General features: G+C 33.0%; 1 protein-coding gene across 2 annotated transcripts; it reads right to left on the minus strand.

Moving 5' to 3' along the window:
* Window positions 1-213: 213 nt before the first annotated feature.
* Window positions 214-7354, minus strand: LOC114270263 (S-adenosyl-L-methionine-dependent methyltransferases superfamily protein). 2 transcript variants are annotated; one of them, XR_014330373.1, is made up of 8 exons: window positions 7053-7344; window positions 4863-4963; window positions 4601-4741; window positions 3068-3149; window positions 2386-2579; window positions 2075-2186; window positions 1547-1784; window positions 214-633 (listed from the first exon to the last, which is right to left on the minus strand). XR_014330373.1 is itself a non-coding variant. In XM_028211709.2 (8 exons), the coding sequence occupies exons 1-8, from the start codon at window positions 7218-7220 to the stop codon at window positions 505-507; spliced, it is 1032 nt and encodes a 343-aa protein (XP_028067510.2). In that variant the 5' UTR covers window positions 7221-7354; the 3' UTR covers window positions 214-504. The 2 variants fall into 2 exon arrangements, 1 of the variants encoding a protein (XP_028067510.2); XM_028211709.2 differs by having other exon boundaries at window positions 1547-1651; window positions 7053-7354.
* Between the last annotated feature and the right edge of the window lie 17433 nt (window positions 7355-24787).

The following is a 24787-nucleotide window of genomic DNA, read 5'->3' on the forward strand; positions in this document are numbered from 1 at the left end:
TTAATGAAGGTTATATGGTTTTATTTATATACGAAAATAACTCAGAGCTCAAACACATGATTCACCTATCTCAAAAATAAAATTACAATTATTTTCTCATCAATACAATAATAAATATATAGACAAGCAAAATATAGAATATATCATAGGGTTTTAGCATAAAAGCAAAATATAGCACAAAAACACTCCATTAGAGTGCTTACAATCCTGTCATAACTGAACATTCATAACTCTTTTATTACTTCAATATTATTACAGTCAATTTGGTACAAATCAGACAGTAAATATAATAACCAATAATTTTGCTTTACATTTGTGATAATTTTGTCACACAATCTCTATGAATCCTTTAGGTGAGGAGTAGATAAAGTTCTATGAAACTCCTACTGGGTAGTATGAATGCATTTTTACTTGAAAAAACAAAATGGCATGAACTCTACAACAAATCGACAGAGAAGGAGAAGATGGAGAAAATGATGCTACAGATGTACCAAAACAAGAGTCTCAAGGCTTCTGTGCAGAGAACATGATGAAAGACTGTTGGACTTTGCTTGAGTAGTTGATAAGACCACATGTTGTGCACAAGTCCTCGATCTCCTCCTTCGTAAAATAGTTATAATTCCCCTGAATCCTCTGCCGCACAAAAGCAAAACACTTTCAGATCAAATTTTTGATTTATCATGAACAAAAACCTTGCATGATGGGAAGTAGATAGCCTATGTTTGGGAAGAAGTACAGACACTTCTAAAAATGTAACATGTCTATGTCTATGTCTGTGTCTGTATCCGTATCCGTGTCAGACATCAGACACTTCATCTCCAAACAAGTTGTATTTTTTCTTTTTTTATCTTTTTAGATCTATACACTTGGGGGCACACGTGTCTATTACTTAAACACATAAAAGTAATTACAAGTTTGAACAAAATAATTTAGGGTTGGTTTGGGATGTTCTAAAAAAGTGCGCTTTTTGACTTATTGGCTTATATGGGTTAGGTTTGGATTAGGTTTGATGTGATGTGTTAGAGAGGTGATGTGATTTAAATAAGATGATGTGACTTAAATAGGATAGTGACTTTTTGACTTTTTATATTATTTAGGTCATGCCAAACTTGGCCTTAGTATACAAAGATAAAAGAAAAATAATGTAGATTTATAACAATTAATGTTATGTTACATTTTTGTATTATCTTTGAAAGTTATAATCATATACGTGACATAAAATAAATATTAAAATCATATTTTTTTTTTATGTGTCCCCCACTCGCAGTGTTTGGTATTTTTTTAAAATTGTCATGTGGTTTTGGTTCACCTGTCCATGTCGTGTCATTTCACGTGTTCATGTCCATGTCGTTCTTCTTAGTACTTAACATTGTTCTATGTTTTTAAGTTTGAATTAGAATGACCATAACCTTTAGTCGAACAATTTGATCTCCCAGTTGAAAAGTACAAAAGGTTGGACATTTTAATGGATAAGTCAAATCTCAAACATAACTTTTCCATACAAATGAAGTATAAACTAGGGCATAGAATGAGAAATGAGCATCACCTGTCTAAAAGGCCTCAATATCTCGGGAGTGGATGGACTGGCTCGAAGAAAGGTAGTCCCAACAAAGACACCACCACTTCGCAGTATACGATTTATTTCAGCAACCTTACACAATATGAGCAGATATCGAAGATTACTCGAACATCAAACTCGAAGTTACACGTCAATTTGTATCAAAAGAAACCAAGTAATACAATTAAAACTTGCTCAATTCCTGATGAAAGCATTCACAACTGAACTGTAGAAGAGCAAGTTAAAAGAAATACATGTACATAGGGAAGAAATCCAAAACAGATCCTACATGTCAAGCAAATATATTGAACTATTTATGTTGTGTATTATTTATTTATTTATTGGGGGGAGGAAACATATTGTGCATGCCTAATCCATAGTTTTGATCATAGTGGATAACATAAAAAAAATTCTAACCACCCACATGAAATCAAACACAAAAGGATGGCCCTAAGTAGAGTGCCTTGGGGGGTAAAACTACTCTCAAGAAGAGATAAATCAAGTGAAAGAACTCACTGCATTGGAAGGAGATGGCCAACAATGCAAGGCTGCACCAGCATGAACAGCATCAATCGAACCAGATGTGAAGGGCAGCCTGGAAACATCTGCCCTTACGAGAGCAAGATTGCTGCAAAAAGTCACAGTGAAACACAATTCAGATATCTCTTTCTTGCACAAGAACAGTACCCTTAAAGAATTAAATATGATAAGATAAGACAGATATTTTTATCTTATCCTAAAAAATTAAAAAGAAAAAAGAAAGATCACATTGATATTTTAACATCATGGCTCTGACTACAGCTTAGAAAGGAAGAAGTAAAAGTTACATGGTTAAAATTGAGTCATCATTCTCGATGAAATCATAACATTGCCGCAGCATATTTTCAGAAAAATCCAGAGCAACAACTTTTGAATAGGTCCCAGATTTGGCAAATTTCCGAGAAAACAAACCACTCCCACAGCTAACATCTACCAAAACACCACCTTCTGCAGGTTCAAAGTATTCCTGAGCCATTTTGAACTGCACAAAAAACAAGAGTACAACTTTACAAGAAATTACACCAATTAGCCACCATTATCAGTGGGCATGGACACAAGTATTGTGTTCTGACATGGTCACGACTCACAAGGCATTTGCCCTAGCAACTTCAAAAATCCAATTGGCAGAGAAGGCTACATGTATTAGTCAATGACTATAACGTATGTTTTATCTATGGTCAAGTGTATGTTTCCATCCAGAATCCCAATGATGAAATAATGACATTATTGTAAGTTCCTTGTCGATGATACACAAAGACGCAAATGTTTCCTAGTAATTTAGTCAGGAATTTATCCCTTTAACTAGATAGATTAACTTTGCATCCTCTATCTGATCATGAAAGACTCAGCAAAATCAACATATTACGAAATAGTTTCCACTTTGGTTTTGTTATTTTTATATGAAACTCCATGAAATTCATTAACTATATGAATGCAACTATATCACAAAACTAAACAAGTAAGATTTACCTCTTCATCAGGACCCGGAAAGCCACTACGGTTAAAATTTTGACGCCAGCCTCTTTCATACAAGAACGAAACAAGTGGACTCCTAAAGAAAATGAAAGTAGCAAAAGTTAGCAGTGAGCATATCCTATCTCAATTACATCTCGTAGTTTTATTTTGAATTCATCACAACTAAGGACTGAAAACCATACAGAAAATTGTCTGTTATTTCCTCTAGGCTCTAGAAGAATGAGATTCAGATTACGAGGTTGTTCTCCAAAAGGATGCCTCCATACTTCATTTTCAAGAATTATGTAACCAATCATCAGCAAAGTAATAAGGTACGAAAAAAAAATGAGTAAGATGAGAATGTCAAGCAGGAGGCTCTAAAAGAATGAGATTCAGACTAGAAGGTTGATCAGACATGCTGCAGAAATAGCAAATTCCAGTTTTTCTTAGTTCTGATATCTGAATAGTTTTGTTCCTAATTGTTAAGTATATAGGAGCGTATGGTGTTTGTTCTCGTGATAAAAATCTTGATCAATAGAAGAAATTGAACAATAAGATCGTTGAATGCATAGGTCAACAGGATGTATAATTGAATTTTGTAAAACGAAAAGGAAAACAAAATCCCTGACCAAAAATAGCTAAAATTTGGCAAAGGGAGTGTACAAGTTTATAATCAAACCTAGAGAACAGTGGTCAACTAAATTCAGAATGCCATTACAACTTAAAATAATATGGCTCTCCATCTTCTAAAAGATGTTTTTGGCTTGTAAGTCTTGATTGAGGAGGGCTATTAGGTGAACAAAACTCATAGTTAGCTAACATTAGTCTCTTTAAGAAGCTAGTTTGAGCTTCTTAAGAAATCAAATAAACCAAGCTTAATAAACAATGACTCAATTAACCCATTTTTATGAAAGTTCAAGAAGCTTAAGATGCAATATTAAGAACCAAACCCATAAAAGACTGACATTTTATGATAAAAATCCCAATTTCTCAGTTTTCTGTTGTCCCGGTAATTCACAACCAGCAGCATAGCTCCTTGCACAATACAAGTCCAACACAAGGAAAAAAAAAAAAAAAAAAAAAAAAACTCTAACTTATAAAAAATAATTAATTGACATGTATAAAAATCAATACTATGTGACACGAAATGCATTGGCTAATACCAAAAAAAAAAAAATTCCTAAACACGAGTTCAAAGCCCTGGTAACCAATTCTAAAATTGCATCCACAATTATTTGTTGTTTGTGCATGTTGGTTGAGGGGCGAGGGGGTTCCTTATTTATAAAGAAAATAGCGGGAAAATCATCAAAGGTGGACTAATTTGCACATCACGATGTTTGAGCTTAAATTAAAAATAAAAAGAAAAATAACAAAAAATGAAGCTAAGGGCCACCAGGTCATCAGAAATATCATAATCAAGCATTATTTCACTGCTTGAATTCATCAAGTCAACATAAAGAAATGAATAAAATTTCAACTTCATGACTACATAGTTCATTGAATTCTATGAATGGTATGATAGGAAGATGAACCACAATGTGTTCATACCGAAAAAGCTCAGTCCTGGCTGGTTGGTATTCTGTGTAGTCCTTTGTTCCAGCAGTAACAGTGAGATCAATATAAATGTTTTTGCTGGAGTATGTCTTGTTGCATTTCTTACATTTGAAACCAGACCTGTAAATTGCTGGCCTGCGGATTTGGTAGATTCAGTCAACCCCAGTAGGAACATACACGCCAGCAAAGAGATTAACTAAATAAAATATGCAACAACGACCACACATGTTATATGTGGTTTGAATTTCAAACTTACAAGTTAAAACCTGATGGACCTTTCCTTACTAGTGGTTCAAAGCATACTGGGCATGCAAACAACTCAACCTCGGTTGTATCTTGAGGCTGAGTGATTGATTCCTGAAAAAGAAAACCCTTATTAATATTACCCCAATATAAACTACTGAGCAAGGATGACGAACCCAAAACAATATGCAAGAAAAAACTAATGTTGAATTCTTAAAAGGTTAAAAAAATTTGAAAAATGAACTACAAATATAATGTTGAAAGAAATATTATATGAACCAGAAATGAACTAATGTCAATCAATAAAAGAAATATAATGTTGAAATCCCTGCACCATCTATCATTGCAATAGATATGACATAAAGGATTTATTGACAACAATAGAAAATATCTAACATTCAACCCAATGACAAAATGAACCAAAAAATCAGAAACAGTCCTCATAATGCCGCTAAAAATAGGTACAACTTAATTTATTTGGTTGAACTATGTCAAGAACCAAACCTTTCAAAGTCAGATATAATCTTTTCAAACCAATAGGAACCATGGTATTTTCTGAAAACTGGTCAAACAAACCAGGTTGAGCCTGAGCCACTCCTTAGTTTGGAAGCTTTAATTCCAAATTTCAAAATCTTCTATTTGATGTTAATGACAAGCATAATTAGGACAAATTGGATTATTGCTAGGAACAAATCAAATCCACATAATAACGTACTTGTTAATTTAAAATGCAGAAATTTGTTTACAACTCAACTTAATAAAGCGAGGGCTGCGTTTCCAATTAAATCATAGGTTATCAAGTCTTTTTTCATTATAGCACCCAACAAACTTAAAAACAGAGACAAGTGCACATGCGTGCGCACACACACAAATTACCTTATTCAATATTTTCATATACACATTTGTTTTTCCGGTTACGCATATATACATATTAGAAGGGCTTAGTTTTACACTAGTACTCCCTCAGTTCCTTTTGATGTGTTATTTTCCTTTAATGGTATATGTGTGTCCAATACCTCATTAGAGCAATCTCCAATCCCTCAACTTTTTTTCATCAAGTTTAAATTTGATGAAAAAATGTTTAAAAATCATCTTCAATCCTTTCATCAAATGTTCATCAGATCAAAGGTCAACCATTTTTTTCATCAAATTGATAACTCATCAAATTTGAATTTGATGAAAATTTAAAAAGATGAAGCACTGGAGATGATTTGTTTTTCATCAAATTTAATGGAAATGGAAATTTGGGATAAGAGGGGAATTTTTAAAAATTGATGAAAATTTGAAGAAAGAATTGGAGTAATTCATATCAAATCAAGCTTTTTATTCAAATTTGGAATCAAATTAGACGAAAAAATTGGTGACGGGTTGAAGATGGTCTAAATTATACAAAAAGCAGAGTCCTTTAGACCATCTCCAACGGTGAACCAAACCTGGCATCAAATTTAAAATTTGGTGAAAAAACCACTTTTTTAAGCTCCAACGGTTTCACCAAATCGATATCAAATCCAGAATTCAGCAAAAATGGTACCAAACTGAGTGCAGGCGAAGCATTTCACCAAATCACTGTTCACGAACGGGTCGACCATCCGGTTGACCAACCGGTCGCCCCGGAGAAAGTTCAGAAAATTCACAAAAAGGTTCAAACCAGTCCAAAAAAAAAAAAAAAAAAAAAATTGCGACCACCAAAAGTTCAAAAAAAAAAAGTTCAAACCGGTAAAAAAAAAAAAAATTTTTTTGCCGTTACCGGTTGACCGGCCGGTCAACCAACCGGTTGCCCAGCGCAAATTTGATGAAACGGATTTGATGTTGAACCGTTGGAGCGCGAAGTATCAAATTAAGGAAATGACCCCTTTTTAACTCAGATTTGGTGAATCATTTGGTACACCGTTGGAGATGCTCTTACACATTAAATCAGCATCACCACTTCTATTATATGCAATTCTGTCTACCAAAAGCTATGACATGCTCTGTTTGAAAAATTATGATTTCAAATAATCAGTCAGACAAACACCAAGATACCCATTACAGCTTCCCTTCTCCTCTAAAGCATTCATGCTCAAATTCCATATAAAACCCACAATTTTCATACAAAAAGTAGTAGAATCAGTGACTCATCTACATGAAACAAAAACAAATACGACATAAATTTCAATTTTCTCAAAGTTTCTAGGCAACCAAACAGGGAGGGGTGAGAGAATACCCGTTCTAGAACGACTGCAGAGGTTGCACGGACTGTGGAGCGAAACGACGGAGGGGAGAACGGGGGAGGGGGACGAAATTGGGAATGGTGAGAAAGGGAAGGGCATTTTGGGAATAAGGAGGAATGGTTAAGAGGACGAATTGAAGATGAAGAAGAAGCAATCGCCATTGAAAATTGGTGGGTATTTTTCAGATTCTACAAATTCACTCTTTTCAATCTTTACACACAAACAAAGTTATAGTTACATATTTATTTGGTGTTGATTTGATTTGCGTGGACGAACCCAGTACATATGAAGGGCTCTTTTGGGAACAATGGTTAAAAGCCAAAAAGTTGGCTTTTTAGCTTTTTTTTAGCAAAAAAGTCAACTTTTTTACCCAAAACAACCCAACTTTTTGCCAAAAAAGTCACTAAAAAAGTCAAAAAGTCAGCTTTTTACCAACTTCCCAAAACAACCCGAAACTACCCCATCAAAAAACAAACAGCACTCAAAGCATTTTAACAGTTTTCTGAATTTTTTATTTTTATTTTAAAGATTTTAATCATTTTTTTTAGTTTTTAAATATACTTAATTCTTATATTTTAGTCCTTATAATTTCAACAACAATGATTCATCCCCCCTTTTTCCCCCACTCCTTTAACCCCTCTCTCTCTCATTGGTTACATTTTCTTTTTCTTTTTCTTTTTTTCCTGCTCCTCTAATCACCACCCGCCACGTGGCAAGGGAGGTGAGGGGGTGACCCCCAAAAGGGGGTCCCAAGCATTATTCTAATTTCAATTGACTTAATTTTAATCATTAATTTTAAAATTTTATGTCAATTTGATCTAAGTGACAATGCCTTAGATTTTTTTTATAAAAATAAACACTAAATTGATTGAGATTTAACTCACAAAATTGATCAAGTTCATAATTTTATTCCTAAAAACATGATCAATTTTATAATTTTATTTCTAAAAACATGACACTCATGTCTGCATTTTCAACCCAAAAAAAAAAAGCAGTTCGATAAGACACGACTATCTCCATGACAATATTTTTTTTTTTTTTTTCAACAATCCACCACACAAATCAATTTTCCTAAACTCCAAAAAAAAAATAGAAAAAAAACAAATAAAAATAAAAATTAAAGTTTTGTTTGGCAATTGATTATTTTAATAATTTTTTAATTTTTTATAAAAATATATATAAAAAAATAAAAATAATAATATAATAACTTATAATAACTTTTTGATATTTTAACAAAAATTGAAGGTGGTCAAACTGAGACTAAGCAACAAGTTTACCAATAGATTAACACACTTTTGGGTACAATGAGGCTTGCTCACTCACTAGATAGAGAGCCTCTTTAAGGTCAAAGCCCAGCATAGTGTTTTGATCCATAAGGTTTAAACAGCTCTGCGAAGAAGCTCCCCTTTCTTCTTGGTTCACATCCAATGTCTCTGCACAATGTTGGAAAAATGGTTTAAATATAGGCATATTTTTTAGTCTAAAATTGAGTGGGCCCTAAACGTTTTTTGGAGTGTGTCCGAAGAGGTGAAGTATTCTGTGCCGCGTGGCAAGTTACACGGTGAAAATGATATGTCAAAACCATTTATGAGTGAATGGGAAGTTAACGTCGTTTTCGGATCTAATATTAATTTTTTAAGATTAAATTCATTTGAATTTTTTCAATAAAATTTATTATGAAAATTTAATTTAATTCTAAATTCAAATTTTGGGTTCTTAAGTGGTTTCCTAAAGTTTGTAATTGTGAGAATTTAATTTAATTCTAAATTCAAATTTTAAGTTCTTAAGTAATTTCCTAAAATTTATACCTCTTCCTTTATTTATTAAACTATTCAAATTGTTTCATGTATATATATATATATATATATTCATTTAGTTTAATATATATATATATATATATTAGGTGGATAGAACAGAAGTAGCTAAACAGTTAGAAACAGGATACAACACCACTTGGCTCTTAATTTACCTAGTCATCGTTCTAAACGAAATAGTCTCGTTACTACTGACCAATCTACCGTCAAAGCTATTGAACAATTATTTACCAAATTAACTCCTAATGATACTTCTACATCTAAAGATAAAGGTCTTACTGTTTTAAATCAACAACCTATTACTAATACTATATCTGATCAATCTGCAACTGACACTACCGATAATGAACTACATCAATTAGCTCAACAATTTCAACCTACTACTCTTAATAAAATTCACTATCCCAAAGTTAATCCTCAAACTACCAAAAACTGGTATTCTAAACCTACTCCTGTCGATCTCCAATTTGAAGACACTAATATTAGTAATCAATTTTCTGTTTCTGCTAAACGGTTATACGAATGGAATATTGATGGTCTTAGTGAAGATCAAATCCTTCAAAAATTAAATCATTTATCTATGGTCGCCAATAGTTATCTCAGTAATTATCCCCAATACACTCAACCTGAAATTGTTTCCTTACTTACCTCTGGCTTTACTGGTATGCTCAAATCTTGGTGGGAAAAATACCTCACTGAAACAGACCGTGACTCTGTTATTTATGCCAATCAAACTGATGAAAATGGACTCCCTCTGTTTGATGAATCTCTTGGATGTTGTCACCCTGATGGAATTAATCAATTAATTTATACAATAGTTCGCCATTTTATTGGTACCCCTACAAATATATATTCTCGAATCCATGATCAATTAAGTAATCTTAACTGTCCAACCTTAAGTGATTTTAGATGGTATAAAGATGTATTTACCTCTCGTGTCATGTTACGCGAAGACTGTACTAAATCATTTTGGAAAGAAAAATTTATTAATGGATTACCTAGCTTATTTGCCCATAAAATTAGAGATGTTCTTAGTCAACCCACTGGTGTTATTGAATATGATAATCTCACGTATGGTGATATAATTAGTACTATTCAAAAAGAAGGTTTAAAAATGTGTATTGACCTCAAACTTACTCAAAAAGCTAATAAAGATAAACACAAAGCTAAATATGAATTAGGAAATTTCTGTGAACAATATGGTTTACCTCCTGTTGCACCCTCTCGTAGAAAATCACACAAATACTCCAAACATAAATCATCCTATAAACATTCCAATAAACATAAATATCAGAAGAACTATACACCTTCCAAATCCAATGATAAATTTTATACTAAACCTCAAAAGAAATATTATAAATCTAAATCACATCCAAAATCTAAATCCACTAGAGATGTTACTTGTTATAACTGTGGTCAAAAAGGTCATTATTCTAATAAATGTAAAGAAAAACAAAAATTAAAAGATAGAGTCAATCAACTCCAAATTGATGATAACTCAAAAAATCAGTTATATGATATTTTCCAATTAAATCACTCTGTTAGTAATTCTTCCTCTTCTGCTCAACCTGATACGTCATCTGATTACCATTCACCTAGTGATAATTCCGATAATGATATTACAATAGGTTGCAATGACGTTTGTTGTAAACCAGTTAAACAAATTACTGTCCTTACCAAAACTACTCAAGAAGAATCCGCTCTAATCGATCTAATTAGTAAGTTAGATGATCCTAAGTTAAAACAAAAATATACAGATAAATTAAAATCCTTATTAATCCATTCAGATTCCAAACCTAAGTTTGATAAACCTATAATTAGTTTATCCAAAACTTTAGAAAGATTTAAAAATAAACAAAAAGAAGTCACATTACAAGATTTACAACAAGAAATTACTCAAATTAAACAAACAATCAAAGACTTACAACATAAAGATAAAAAATTAGAAGATGAAATTATTACTTTAAAACTTGATAAAAGTTTAGACAATTTCCAAACCAATGAACATGAATCCCCACATGAATCTGAACATGAATCTGATCCTACTAATCCTGATAATTTAATATTCGACAACCGATCACACCACTCTCAATCCAACAATCCTGAAGAAAAACGGTTAAGCCTAATCAACAAACTTTACATTCAAAAATGGTATTCTAAAATCAAAATAATTGTAAATGATTTTGAATTAGAATTAATTGCCTTAATTGATACTGGTGCTGATTTAAATTGTATCCAAGAAGGATTACTTCCTACTACATATTATGAAAAATGTCAAGAAAAATTAACTTCTGCCAATGGTACTAAAATGCATATCAAATATAAGTTACCAAAAGTACATGTTTGCCAAGATAATATATGTTTTAACACCTCTTTTGTTCTAGTCACTAATATGACAGATAAAATTATCTTGGGTTCCCCATTTATATATTTACTATATCCCTTTACTACATCTAGTACCGGAATTACTACACATGTTTTAGGCCAACCAGTTACATTTAAGTTTTTATCTCCTCCTGAATTATTATACTTAAATCAATTAAAAGATTGTTCTATTTCTCATCAAATTAACCGCCTTACTAGGCATTTAAAATTTCTAAAAGAAGAAATCAATCACAAAAGAATTGATCAACAATTAACTAATCCAGTTCTTGTCTCTCAAATCAAGGATTTTCAATTAAAACTCGAATCAACTGTTTGCTCCACTTTACCTACTGCATTTTGGCATAGGAAAAAACATGTAGTTACCTTACCCTATGTTAAGAATTTTCATGAATCCCACATTCCTACTAAATCTCGACCTATCCAAATGAATCATGAATTACTTGAAATGTGTAAAAAAGAAATTAAGGAATTATTGAAAAATCATATAATTCGTCCAAGTAAATCACCTTGGTCCTGCCCTGCTTTTTATGTTAATAAAAATGCTGAATTAGAACGAGGTGTCCCTCGCCTTGTTATTAATTACAAACCAATTAAATTCTGTTTTAGAATGGATTCGGTATCCTATTCCTAATAAAAAAGATTTAATTAAACGACTTAGTCAAGCCGTTATTTTCAGCAAATTTGATTTAAAAAGTGGTTTTTGGCAAATTCAAATTCACCCTAAGGACAGGTATAAAACTGCATTCAATACACCCTTTGGTCAATATGAATGGAATGTCATGCCATTTGGTTTAAAAAATGCCCCTAGTGAATTTCAACATATAATGAATGACATATTTAACCCATTTAGTCATTTTTCCATTGTCTACATTGATGACATATTAATCTTCTCGAAATCAATTAGTGAACATTGGAAACATTTAACTGCATTCTTTTACACAATTAAAAGTCATGGTCTTGTTCTTTCTGCTCCTAAAATTAAATTATTCCAAACTAAAGTCAGATTTTTAGGATATGATATTCATCATAATACTATCCTACCTATTAGTCGATCCATTGAATTTGCTTCAAAATTCCCTGATGAAATCCTTGATAAAACTCAATTACAAAGGTTCTTAGGTTCCCTCAATTACATTGCTGAGTTTTACAAAGACCTTAGGAAAACTTGTCAACCTTTATTTGATAGGTTAAAAGATAATCCTCCTCCTTGGTCTTCTGTTCATACTTCTATTGTTAAACAAGTCAAACAATATGTTAAGTCTCTTCCTTGTCTTGGTATTCCCACTGAAAATTCATTCAAAATTATCCAAACTGATGCCTCCGATATTGGTTATGGTGGCATTCTTCTTCAGCAACTTACTCCTCAATCATCTGAACAAATTGTTCGCTATCATTCTGGTGTCTGGAATAAAGCACAATTTAATTATAGTACTATTAAAAAAGAAATTTTATCCACTGTTTTATGTATTCAAAAATTTCAAGATGATGTTTTAAATCAAAAATTCTTACTTCGTGTTGATTGCAAATCTGCTAAATTTATTTTAGAAAAAGATGTTGAAAACCTTGCTAGTAAACAGATTTTTGCCCGTTGGCAAGCTATTTTAAGTATTTTTTATTTTGATATTACCTATATCCCTGGTTGTCAAAATTCCCTCCCTGATTTTCTTACCCGGGAATTTTTACAGGGGGGTAAGAGATGACTGCACCATTTACTGCTTACCATAAATCCCGAATTACCTATTTCAAAACTCTCATTAAACAACTTACCCATCGCATTCACCGCCTCAAATCAGCCAGACCCACTACCAAAAGAGCCCAGTATATCAATTACCAACAGATTCAAGCTCGCCGCAATTTACTTGCTCACAACTACAATTGTTTACATCATCATCAAGATTATCTAGATCTTCTTTCTGGTTGCTAATCATTGTTTATTATTTCACAGATGTCTCGACCAAGGCCTCCTTCAAAGGCTTTGGCCTCCTCTTCCCATCAACCAAATCAACTCATTGTCCCTCCTCCTTTGGAGTCAGTTACCCCCTCTTATTCACTTGACCTCATTAATCGTTACCAAACCCTTGGTACTATTCAACGCCCTGATTATTCATCTGCATTGGCCTCTGATCCTTTTGTATCTAGCCAATCCGTTTCAGTTACTCCATTCCCAGTTAATCCTGTTAAATCATCTCGGTCTGAATATACCAATTCACATGTTACCAACCTGTTCTATAAAGAATCCAGTCACCCACGAAATCAAACCATCAATGACATTGCTAAATTCCATTTTGGCTCTGGATGCCATTTCACTCTTTCCCATCCAGAGAAAACCCTAGCCTATTACAAGGATATTTTAATCAACCATCATTCCATCCTAATCAAGCCAATTCAGGACCGCACCTATGCCTATAAGGTCCTATACCATTCACTTTATATTCACAACATTGTTTCCATGGCTGAATGGGGAAATCCTAATCAGCTTCGTGATCTACCTGGTCATTCTATTTCATACAATTATCATGATTACGTTGATGCTTGGTTCAAGATTTTCTTGTACCAAAATGAAACTTTTAGTCATTCCTGGTTCATCTCATTTGATCAAAAATTCAAATCTGAGTTACCAACTTGGTTTCTGAGATGGTGGTCTCACTATGGCGCCATTTCAGCTATCCTTCCTGATGATCTCAAAAATATAATTCATTATTTCAACTCTGTTTATCCATTTTCTGCTCACCAGAAGCAATTCCCCTTATTACTTATATTCATTGCCAAATACAAGATTCCATGGATATTCAAATGGCATTATGGGATTGATGATAATATTATCATCTGCCAACACACAGTTAAATGGTGGGATAAATTCAATGTTCCCAGAATTCTTGAAATTGTTCCAGCAGAATTTCCACCTGATCAATATGCTCCAACTCCTGCTCTTGCTCAAGCCCAGCAGAACCCAACTGCTGCAATCACTCAAAGAAGCCAGCCCAGTCTTCCTCCAGTCAACCTTGGCAGCCCCTCATCTAGTGGCTCTAAGCCCCAATCAACAAAATCAAAGTCCAAAGCTGTTGCTGCTCAACCAGTCCAATCCAAGCCCAAAGCACAGCCCAAAGTCAAGGCAAAGCCCATTCCACCTCCTGTTCAGCTCAAAGGGAAATCCAAAAGTAAAGCCCAATCATCCAAAGCCGACATGATCCAGTTAGCCCATCAACTGTTGAATCAAGCTAAAGCCCAATCCACCGATTCAGATAATTCAGATGATTCAGCTCAGGTCCATTCCTCTGAAGAATCAACCAATCAATATTCCGGACCAGAGTTTCAAGATGCTCAAGACCCATTTATCTGATCAACATTGGATCCCATATAGATACAAATTAGCTTCAATCAATACTCTTTTGAGAAAAGCTGCCAATTTGTATTTATATTGATTCATCAATCACATGTTCCACCGAAAGTAATGAATAGTAAAAACTACTGTTCACTTTTACTGTTCACCGTCACTATTCAACCAATCAACTTTTGCTAAAGGCTGCTCAGTTGTGTAATCACTCCACCGAAAGCATCCGACAGCATCTGCTTTTCACCTGCTCGGCCAGCTGCTTTCAGAATCCACATGCTCACTGTTTTGCTTTTTATTTCTTTATATTGTAATCAATTGTAAGCATTCAGGCATTCTTCAATTTTCTTCTCCATCTTTGTTGCAAGAAAACTAGAGTGTTTTGAGAGCCTTACAAGCTTCCCCGTTGTACCCAATTAAAGATCCTTACAGTTGCTACAATTGTAAGTTAATCAATGTTTCAATGTTTTAATGTTTTTGTTTTAATGACAATGTTTTAATTAAATATTTTAAAGTGTTATTCCAATAGTTTCTGATGTTCTTTTGATTTCGTAATCCATCTCCTTCATATATATGCTTTGCTTCCGCCTGTTTGGTATCAGAGCCAAGTGGTGTTGTATCCTGTTTCTAACTGTTTAGCTACTTCTGTTTAATCGCCTTCCTTGTTTGCTTAATTAATCCTGTTTTCAGTTCATCTTAATCACCCGAAAGATCAGTCTGTTCTATCCACCTAGTTTAAGTCACCCACTTCTTCCCAGTCTTTTGTAAGTCCTTCGGTTTAGGCAGAGTCAGACTTTGGGGTTTAGAGATAGGGTATGTATGTATACTAGGTATGTGATAAAATTGACAAGAATAGGGTATGTATTAAGATATCTGTAAAACTGGTTAATCAATACAGAACAATGAATCGATTATTTAGAAGTAACTCATCAGTCAGTTCTAGGTCAACTACCTTACCTTCCATACCTAATCCAGGCATCATAATTAATGAAGAAGATGTTGAAATACAAAATAATCAAATTAATTCTGGATGGAATATTCCCAAACTACCTATTAAAGAGATTTATAAAACTTCTTTTATCCAGGATGTTTTTAAAGTTACTCTTCATGTTAAAACTATTGAACAAGTTTATGCTTTAGAAAAACCAAGAGAAACCTGTCAATTATTTGATAAAAAATTAATCAAACGACATTTAGATCGTGGTTACAATTTCATGCATATTGGTTTAATTCAAATTGGTGTCAATCCATTAACTATGATTGGACAAAACACTTCTGTTTTACTCTGTTTAAGAGATGCTCGTTTTCTTAATTACAATGCTAGTTTAATGGGAATGATGGAAACTGGTCTTAATAAAGGTCCAGTACATTTTAATTGTTTTCCTGATTTTACATTAAGTTTAAGAGATCCACATATTCTCAAAGCATTAATACTGAACATTCAATTACATGGTGAATATACTGAAATGTTAGATTCTTCTCATAATATTGCTTTAATTTATCGTGTTCATTATAAATGTATGCAAACTAATTTAAATGTTCATGCTCTACATAAAAGTCCCAAAGATAAAACTTTATTAATCCAAAGCAGTAGTACTAATGAATCCAACATTAATATTCCTCACATGATTGAATGGAAAGATATTAATTTACCTGATCAATGGGTTACTGTCAATGAAAATTACAAACATAATCAACAACAATCTTCAATCCAGGACATTCAAAATATCCAACAGAACAATGATGGATCCGTTAGTATTAAATTCAATCGAAGTCAATCTTCTAGACATAGTACATCTAGTGTCCCTTCTGAAATATCAACTGAAGATGAAATATTTAACACTCCTCTATTTAGGAAAAACAGTCAAATCCATCTTGGTCCAACTAATCCAACTTCAACAAATAAATTAAAAGGAATTGATAATTCTACCACTTCCCAAATTAGTAAACCTGTTTATACTACTACCTCACATTTCCCTGAAGAAGAAATAGCTTCAAATAATTCCCCAACTCAAACTGATTTCGAAGGATTTATGCCACCTGTCAATCCTCAGCTAATGACAATTAAAAAAGATTTTACTCCTAATTTAGATAAATTACTTATTGATTTTAGATCAAAAGAAAATAGGTCTAAAAGACATGCTTATAGTGCTAAATATAATTCTGTTCAACAATCCAGCATAACTAGAGAATGGTATAATTTCATGGTTCAATATGGTTTTGAATTATCTTTCTTTGATTATATGGATCAATATTACAAAAAGATTAATACACTCACCAAACATAAATGGAAAACTTCTCCAAATACTTCTGTTAGTTCTAATCATCCTCCATTAGAAAATATAATTATTGATCACCAAGGTTCTGAAGTCCCAGCCTCTCCTTTTAAATTACCTGGCACCGACCCTGAAATTAAAAAAGTTATTGAACAAAACAATTATACTAATCAATGTCTCAAAACAATTGGTAAACAATTAGATAAATTAGAAACTAATTTAGAAGACCAATCTGCTAAATCTACTAAATCTTTAGATCCACCATTACTTAATTTACCTAGTCATCGTTCTAAACGAAATAGTCTCGTTACTACTGACCAATCTACCGTCAAAGCTATTGAACAATTATTTACCAAATTAACTCCTAATGATACTTCTACATCTAAAGATAAAGGTCTTACTGTTTTAAATCAACAACCTATTACTAATACTATATCTGATCAATCTGCAACTGACACTACCGATAATGAACTACATCAATTAGCTCAACAATTTCAACCTACTACTCTTAATAAAATTCACTATCCCAAAGTTAATCCTCAAACTACCAAAAACTGGTATTCTAAACCTACTCCTGTCGATCTCCAATTTGAAGACACTAATATTAGTAATCAATTTTCTGTTTCTGCTAAACGGTTATACGAATGGAATATTGATGGTCTTAGTGAAGATCAAATCCTTCAAAAATTAAATCATTTATCTATGGTCGCCAATAGTTATCTCAGTAATTATCCCCAATACACTCAACCTGAAATTGTTTCCTTACTTACCTCTGGCTTTACTGGTATGCTCAAATCTTGGTGGGAAAAATACCTCACTGAAACAGACCGTGACTCTGTTATTTATGCCAATCAAACTGATGAAAATGGACTCCCTCTGTTTGATGAATCTCTTGGATGTTGTCACCCTGATGGAATTAATCAATTAATTTATACAATAGTTCGCCATTTTATTGGTACCCCTACAAATATATATTCTCGAATCCATGATCAATTAAGTAATCTTAACTGTCCAACCTTAAGTGATTTTAGATGGTATAAAGATGTATTTACCTCTCGTGTCATGTTACGCGAAGACTGTACTAAATCATTTTGGAAAGAAAAATTTATTAATGGATTACCTAGCTTATTTGCCCATAAAATTAGAGATGTTCTTAGTCAACCCACTGGTGTTATTGAATATGATAATCTCACGTATGGTGATATAATTAGTACTATTCAAAAAGAAGGTTTAAAAATGTGTATTGACCTCAAACTTACTCAAAAAGCTAATAAAGATAAACACAAAGCTAAATATGAATTAGGAAATTTCTGTGAACAATATGGTTTACCTCCTGTTGCACCCTCTCGTAGAAAATCACACAAATACTCCAAACATAAATCATCCTATAAACATTCCAATAAACATAAATATCAGAAGAACTATACACCTTCCAAATCCAATGATAAATTTTATACTAAACCTCAAAAGAAATATTATAAATCTAAATCACATCCAAAATCTAAATCCACTAGAGATGTTACTTGTTATAACTGTGGTCAAAAAGGTCATTATTCTAATAAATGTAAAGAAAAACAAAAATTAAAAGATAGAGTCAATCAACTCCAAATTGATGATAACTCCAAAAATCAGTTATATGATATTTTCCAATTAAATCACTCTGTTAGTAATTCTTCCTCTTCTGCTCAACCTGATACGTCATCTGATTACCATTCACCTAGTGATAATTCCGATAATGATATTACAATAGGTTGCAATGACGTTTGTTGTAAACCAGTTAAACAAATTACTGTCCTTACCAAAACTACTCAAGAAGAATCCGCTCTAATCGATCTAATTAGTAAGTTAGATGATCCTAAGTTAAAACAAAAATATACAGATAAATTAAAATCCTTATTAATCCATTCAGATTCCAAACCTAAGTTTGATAAACCTATAATTAGTTTATCCAAAACTTTAGAAAGATTTAAAAATAAACAAAAAGAAGTCACATTACAAGATTTACAACAAGAAATTACGCAAATTAAACAAACAATCAAAGACTTACAACATAAAGATAAAAAATTAGAAGATGAAATTATTACTTTAAAACTTGATAAAAGTTTAGACAATTTCCAAACCAATGAACATGAATCCCCACATGAATCTGAACATGAATCTGATCCTACTAATCCTGATAATTTAATATTCGACAACCGATCACACCACTCTCAATCCAACAATCCTGAAGAAAAACGGTTAAGCCTAATCAACAAACTTTACATTCAAAAATGGTATTCTAAAATCAAAATAATTGTAAATGATTTTGAATTAGAATTAATTGCCTTAATTGATACTGGTGCTGATTTAAATTGTATCCAAGAAGGATTACTTCCTACTACATATTATGAAAAATGTCAAGAAAAATTAACTTCTGCCAATGGTACTAAAATGCATATCAAATATAAGTTACCAAAAGTACATGTTTGCCAAGATAATATATGTTTTAACACCTCTTTTGTTCTAGTCACTAATATGACAGATAAAATTATCTTGGGTTCCCCATTTATATATTTACTATATCCCTTTACTACATCTAGTACCGGAATTACTACACATGTTTTAGGCCAACCAGTTACATTTAAGTTTTTATCTCCTCCTGAATTATTATACTTAAATCAATTAAAAGATTGTTCTATTTCTCATCAAATTAACCGCCTTACTAGGCATTTAAAATTTCTAAAAGAAGAAATCAATCACAAAAGAATTGATCAACAATTAACTAATCCAGTTCTTGTCTCTCAAATCAAGGATTTTCAATTAAAACTCGAATCAACTGTTTGCTCCACTTTACCTACTGCATTTTGGCATAGGAAAAAACATGTAGTTACCTTACCCTATGTTAAGAATTTTCATGAATCCCACATTCCTACTAAATCTCGACCTATCCAAATGAATCATGAATTACTTGAAATGTGTAAAAAAGAAATTAAGGAATTATTGAAAAATCATATAATTCGTCCAAGTAAATCACCTTGGTCCTGCCCTGCTTTTTATGTTAATAAAAATGCTGAATTAGAACGAGGTGTCCCTCGCCTTGTTATTAATTACAAACCAATTAAATTCTGTTTTAGAATGGATTCGGTATCCTATTCCTAATAAAAAAGATTTAATTAAACGACTTAGTCAAGCCGTTATTTTCAGCAAATTTGATTTAAAAAGTGGTTTTTGGCAAATTCAAATTCACCCTAAGGACAGGTATAAAACTGCATTCAATACACCCTTTGGTCAATATGAATGGAATGTCATGCCATTTGGTTTAAAAAATGCCCCTAGTGAATTTCAACATATAATGAATGACATATTTAACCCATTTAGTCATTTTTCCATTGTCTACATTGATGACATATTAATCTTCTCGAAATCAATTAGTGAACATTGGAAACATTTAACTGCATTCTTTTACACAATTAAAAGTCATGGTCTTGTTCTTTCTGCTCCTAAAATTAAATTATTCCAAACTAAAGTCAGATTTTTAGGATATGATATTCATCATAATACTATCCTACCTATTAGTCGATCCATTGAATTTGCTTCAAAATTCCCTGATGAAATCCTTGATAAAACTCAATTACAAAGGTTCTTAGGTTCCCTCAATTACATTGCTGAGTTTTACAAAGACCTTAGGAAAACTTGTCAACCTTTATTTGATAGGTTAAAAGATAATCCTCCTCCTTGGTCTTCTGTTCATACTTCTATTGTTAAACAAGTCAAACAATATGTTAAGTCTCTTCCTTGTCTTGGTATTCCCACTGAAAATTCATTCAAAATTATCCAAACTGATGCCTCCGATATTGGTTATGGTGGCATTCTTCTTCAGCAACTTACTCCTCAATCATCTGAACAAATTGTTCGCTATCATTCTGGTGTCTGGAATAAAGCACAATTTAATTATAGTACTATTAAAAAAGAAATTTTATCCACTGTTTTATGTATTCAAAAATTTCAAGATGATGTTTTAAATCAAAAATTCTTACTTCGTGTTGATTGCAAATCTGCTAAATTTATTTTAGAAAAAGATGTTGAAAACCTTGCTAGTAAACAGATTTTTGCCCGTTGGCAAGCTATTTTAAGTATTTTTGATTTTGATATTACCTATATCCCTGGTTGTCAAAATTCCCTCCCTGATTTTCTTACCCGGGAATTTTTACAGGGGGGTAAGAGATGACTGCACCATTTACTGCTTACCATAAATCCCGAATTACCTATTTCAAAACTCTCATTAAACAACTTACCCATCGCATTCACCGCCTCAAATCAGCCAGACCCACTACCAAAAGAGCCCAGTATATCAATTACCAACAGATTCAAGCTCGCCGCAATTTACTTGCTCACAACTACAATTGTTTACATCATCATCAAGATTATCTAGATCTTCTTTCTGGTTGCTAATCATTGTTTATTATTTCACAGATGTCTCGACCAAGGCCTCCTTCAAAGGCTTTGGCCTCCTCTTCCCATCAACCAAATCAACTCATTGTCCCTCCTCCTTTGGAGTCAGTTACCCCCTCTTATTCACTTGACCTCATTAATCGTTACCAAACCCTTGGTACTATTCAACGCCCTGATTATTCATCTGCATTGGCCTCTGATCCTTTTGTATCTAGCCAATCCGTTTCAGTTACTCCATTCCCAGTTAATCCTGTTAAATCATCTCGGTCTGAATATACCAATTCACATGTTACCAACCTGTTCTATAAAGAATCCAGTCACCCACGAAATCAAACCATCAATGACATTGCTAAATTCCATTTTGGCTCTGGATGCCATTTCACTCTTTCCCATCCAGAGAAAACCCTAGCCTATTACAAGGATATTTTAATCAACCATCATTCCATCCTAATCAAGCCAATTCAGGACCGCACCTATGCCTATAAGGTCCTATACCATTCACTTTATATTCACAACATTGTTTCCATGGCTGAATGGGGAAATCCTAATCAGCTTCGTGATCTACCTGGTCATTCTATTTCATACAATTATCATGATTACGTTGATGCTTGGTTCAAGATTTTCTTGTACCAAAATGAAACTTTTAGTCATTCCTGGTTCATCTCATTTGATCAAAAATTCAAATCTGAGTTACCAACTTGGTTTCTGAGATGGTGGTCTCACTATGGCGCCATTTCAGCTATCCTTCCTGATGATCTCAAAAATATAATTCATTATTTCAACTCTGTTTATCCATTTTCTGCTCACCAGAAGCAATTCCCCTTATTACTTATATTCATTGCCAAATACAAGATTCCATGGATATTCAAATGGCATTATGGGATTGATGATAATATTATCATCTGCCAACACACAGTTAAATGGTGGGATAAATTCAATGTTCCCAGAATTCTTGAAATTGTTCCAGCAGAATTTCCACCTGATCAATATGCTCCAACTCCTGCTCTTGCTCAAGCCCAGCAGAACCCAACTGCTGCAATCACTCAAAGAAGCCAGCCCAGTCTTCCTCCAGTCAACCTTGGCAGCCCCTCATCTAGTGGCTCTAAGCCCCAATCAACAAAATCAAAGTCCAAAGCTGTTGCTGCTCAACCAGTCCAATCCAAGCCCAAAGCACAGCCCAAAGTCAAGGCAAAGCCCATTCCACCTCCTGTTCAGCTCAAAGGGAAATCCAAAAGTAAAGCCCAATCATCCAAAGCCGACATGATCCAGTTAGCCCATCAACTGTTGAATCAAGCTAAAGCCCAATCCACCGATTCAGATAATTCAGATGATTCAGCTCAGGTCCATTCCTCTGAAGAATCAACCAATCAATATTCCGGACCAGAGTTTCAAGATGCTCAAGACCCATTTATCTGATCAACATTGGATCCCATATAGATACAAATTAGCTTCAATCAATACTCTTTTGAGAAAAGCTGCCAATTTGTATTTATATTGATTCATCAATCACATGTTCCACCGAAAGTAATGAATAGTAAAAACTACTGTTCACTTTTACTGTTCACCGTCACTATTCAACCAATCAACTTTTGCTAAAGGCTGCTCAGTTGTGTAATCACTCCACCGAAAGCATCCGACAGCATCTGCTTTTCACCTGCTCGGCCAGCTGCTTTCAGAATCCACATGCTCACTGTTTTGCTTTTTATTTCTTTATATTGTAATCAATTGTAAGCATTCAGGCATTCTTCAATTTTCTTCTCCATCTTTGTTGCAAGAAAACTAGAGTGTTTTGAGAGCCTTACAAGCTTCCCCGTTGTACCCAATTAAAGATCCTTACAGTTGCTACAATTGTAAGTTAATCAATGTTTCAATGTTTTAATGTTTTTGTTTTAATGACAATGTTTTAATTAAATATTTTAAAGTGTTATTCCAATAGTTTCTGATGTTCTTTTGATTTCGTAATCCATCTCCTTCATATATATGCTTTGCTTCCGCCTGTTTGGTATCAGAGCCAAGTGGTGTTGTATCCTGTTTCTAACTGTTTAGCTACTTCTGTTTAATCGCCTTCCTTGTTTGCTTAATTAATCCTGTTTTCAGTTCATCTTAATCACCCGAAAGATCAGTCTGTTCTATCCACCTAGTTTAAGTCACCCACTTCTTCCCAGTCTTTTGTAAGTCCTTCGGTTTAGGCAGAGTCAGACTTTGGGGTTTAGAGATAGGGTATGTATGTATACTAGGTATGTGATAAAATTGACAAGAATAGGGTATGTATTAAGATATCTGTAAAACTGGTTAATCAATACAGAACAATGAATCGATTATTTAGAAGTAACTCATCAGTCAGTTCTAGGTCAACTACCTTACCTTCCATACCTAATCCAGGCATCATAATTAATGAAGAAGATGTTGAAATACAAAATAATCAAATTAATTCTGGATGGAATATTCCCAAACTACCTATTAAAGAGATTTATAAAACTTCTTTTATCCAGGATGTTTTTAAAGTTACTCTTCATGTTAAAACTATTGAACAAGTTTATGCTTTAGAAAAACCAAGAGAAACCTGTCAATTATTTGATAAAAAATTAATCAAACGACATTTAGATCGTGGTTACAATTTCATGCATATTGGTTTAATTCAAATTGGTGTCAATCCATTAACTATGATTGGACAAAACACTTCTGTTTTACTCTGTTTAAGAGATGCTCGTTTTCTTAATTACAATGCTAGTTTAATGGGAATGATGGAAACTGGTCTTAATAAAGGTCCAGTACATTTTAATTGTTTTCCTGATTTTACATTAAGTTTAAGAGATCCACATATTCTCAAAGCATTAATACTGAACATTCAATTACATGGTGAATATACTGAAATGTTAGATTCTTCTCATAATATTGCTTTAATTTATCGTGTTCATTATAAATGTATGCAAACTAATTTAAATGTTCATGCTCTACATAAAAGTCCCAAAGATAAAACTTTATTAATCCAAAGCAGTAGTACTAATGAATCCAACATTAATATTCCTCACATGATTGAATGGAAAGATATTAATTTACCTGATCAATGGGTTACTGTCAATGAAAATTACAAACATAATCAACAACAATCTTCAATCCAGGACATTCAACATATCCAACAGAACAATGATGGATCCGTTAGTATTAAATTCAATCGAAGTCAATCTTCTAGACATAGTACATCTAGTGTCCCTTCTGAAATATCAACTGAAGATGAAATATTTAACACTCCTCTATTTAGGAAAAACAGTCAAATCCATCTTGGTCCAACTAATCCAACTTCAACAAATAAATTAAAAGGAATTGATAATTCTACCACTTCCCAAATTAGTAAACCTGTTTATACTACTACCTCACATTTCCCTGAAGAAGAAATAGCTTCAAATAATTCCCCAACTCAAACTGATTTCGAAGGATTTATGCCACCTGTCAATCCTCAGCTAATGACAATTAAAAAAGATTTTACTCCT

The sequence above is a fragment of the Camellia sinensis genome, chromosome 5, assembly GCF_055761805.1.
Source record: "Camellia sinensis isolate YWXY chromosome 5, ASM5576180v1, whole genome shotgun sequence".
In the NCBI taxonomy this organism is placed as follows: Eukaryota; Viridiplantae; Streptophyta; class Magnoliopsida; order Ericales; family Theaceae; genus Camellia; species Camellia sinensis.

Excerpts from the sequence above, each read along its gene's own strand:
- LOC114270263 (XM_028211709.2), bottom strand. The coding sequence starts at position 7,220 with ATGGCGATTGCTTCTTCTTCATCTTCAATTCGTCCTCTTAACCATTCC. Across the intron at positions 2,580-3,067 it reads TTCCGGGTCCTGATGAAGAG|TTCAAAATGGCTCAGGAATA; the intron begins GTAAATCTTACT and ends TTTTTTGTGCAG. Across the intron at positions 2,187-2,385 it reads GATGACTCAATTTTAACCAT|CAATCTTGCTCTCGTAAGGG; the intron begins GTAACTTTTACT and ends GACTTTTTGCAG.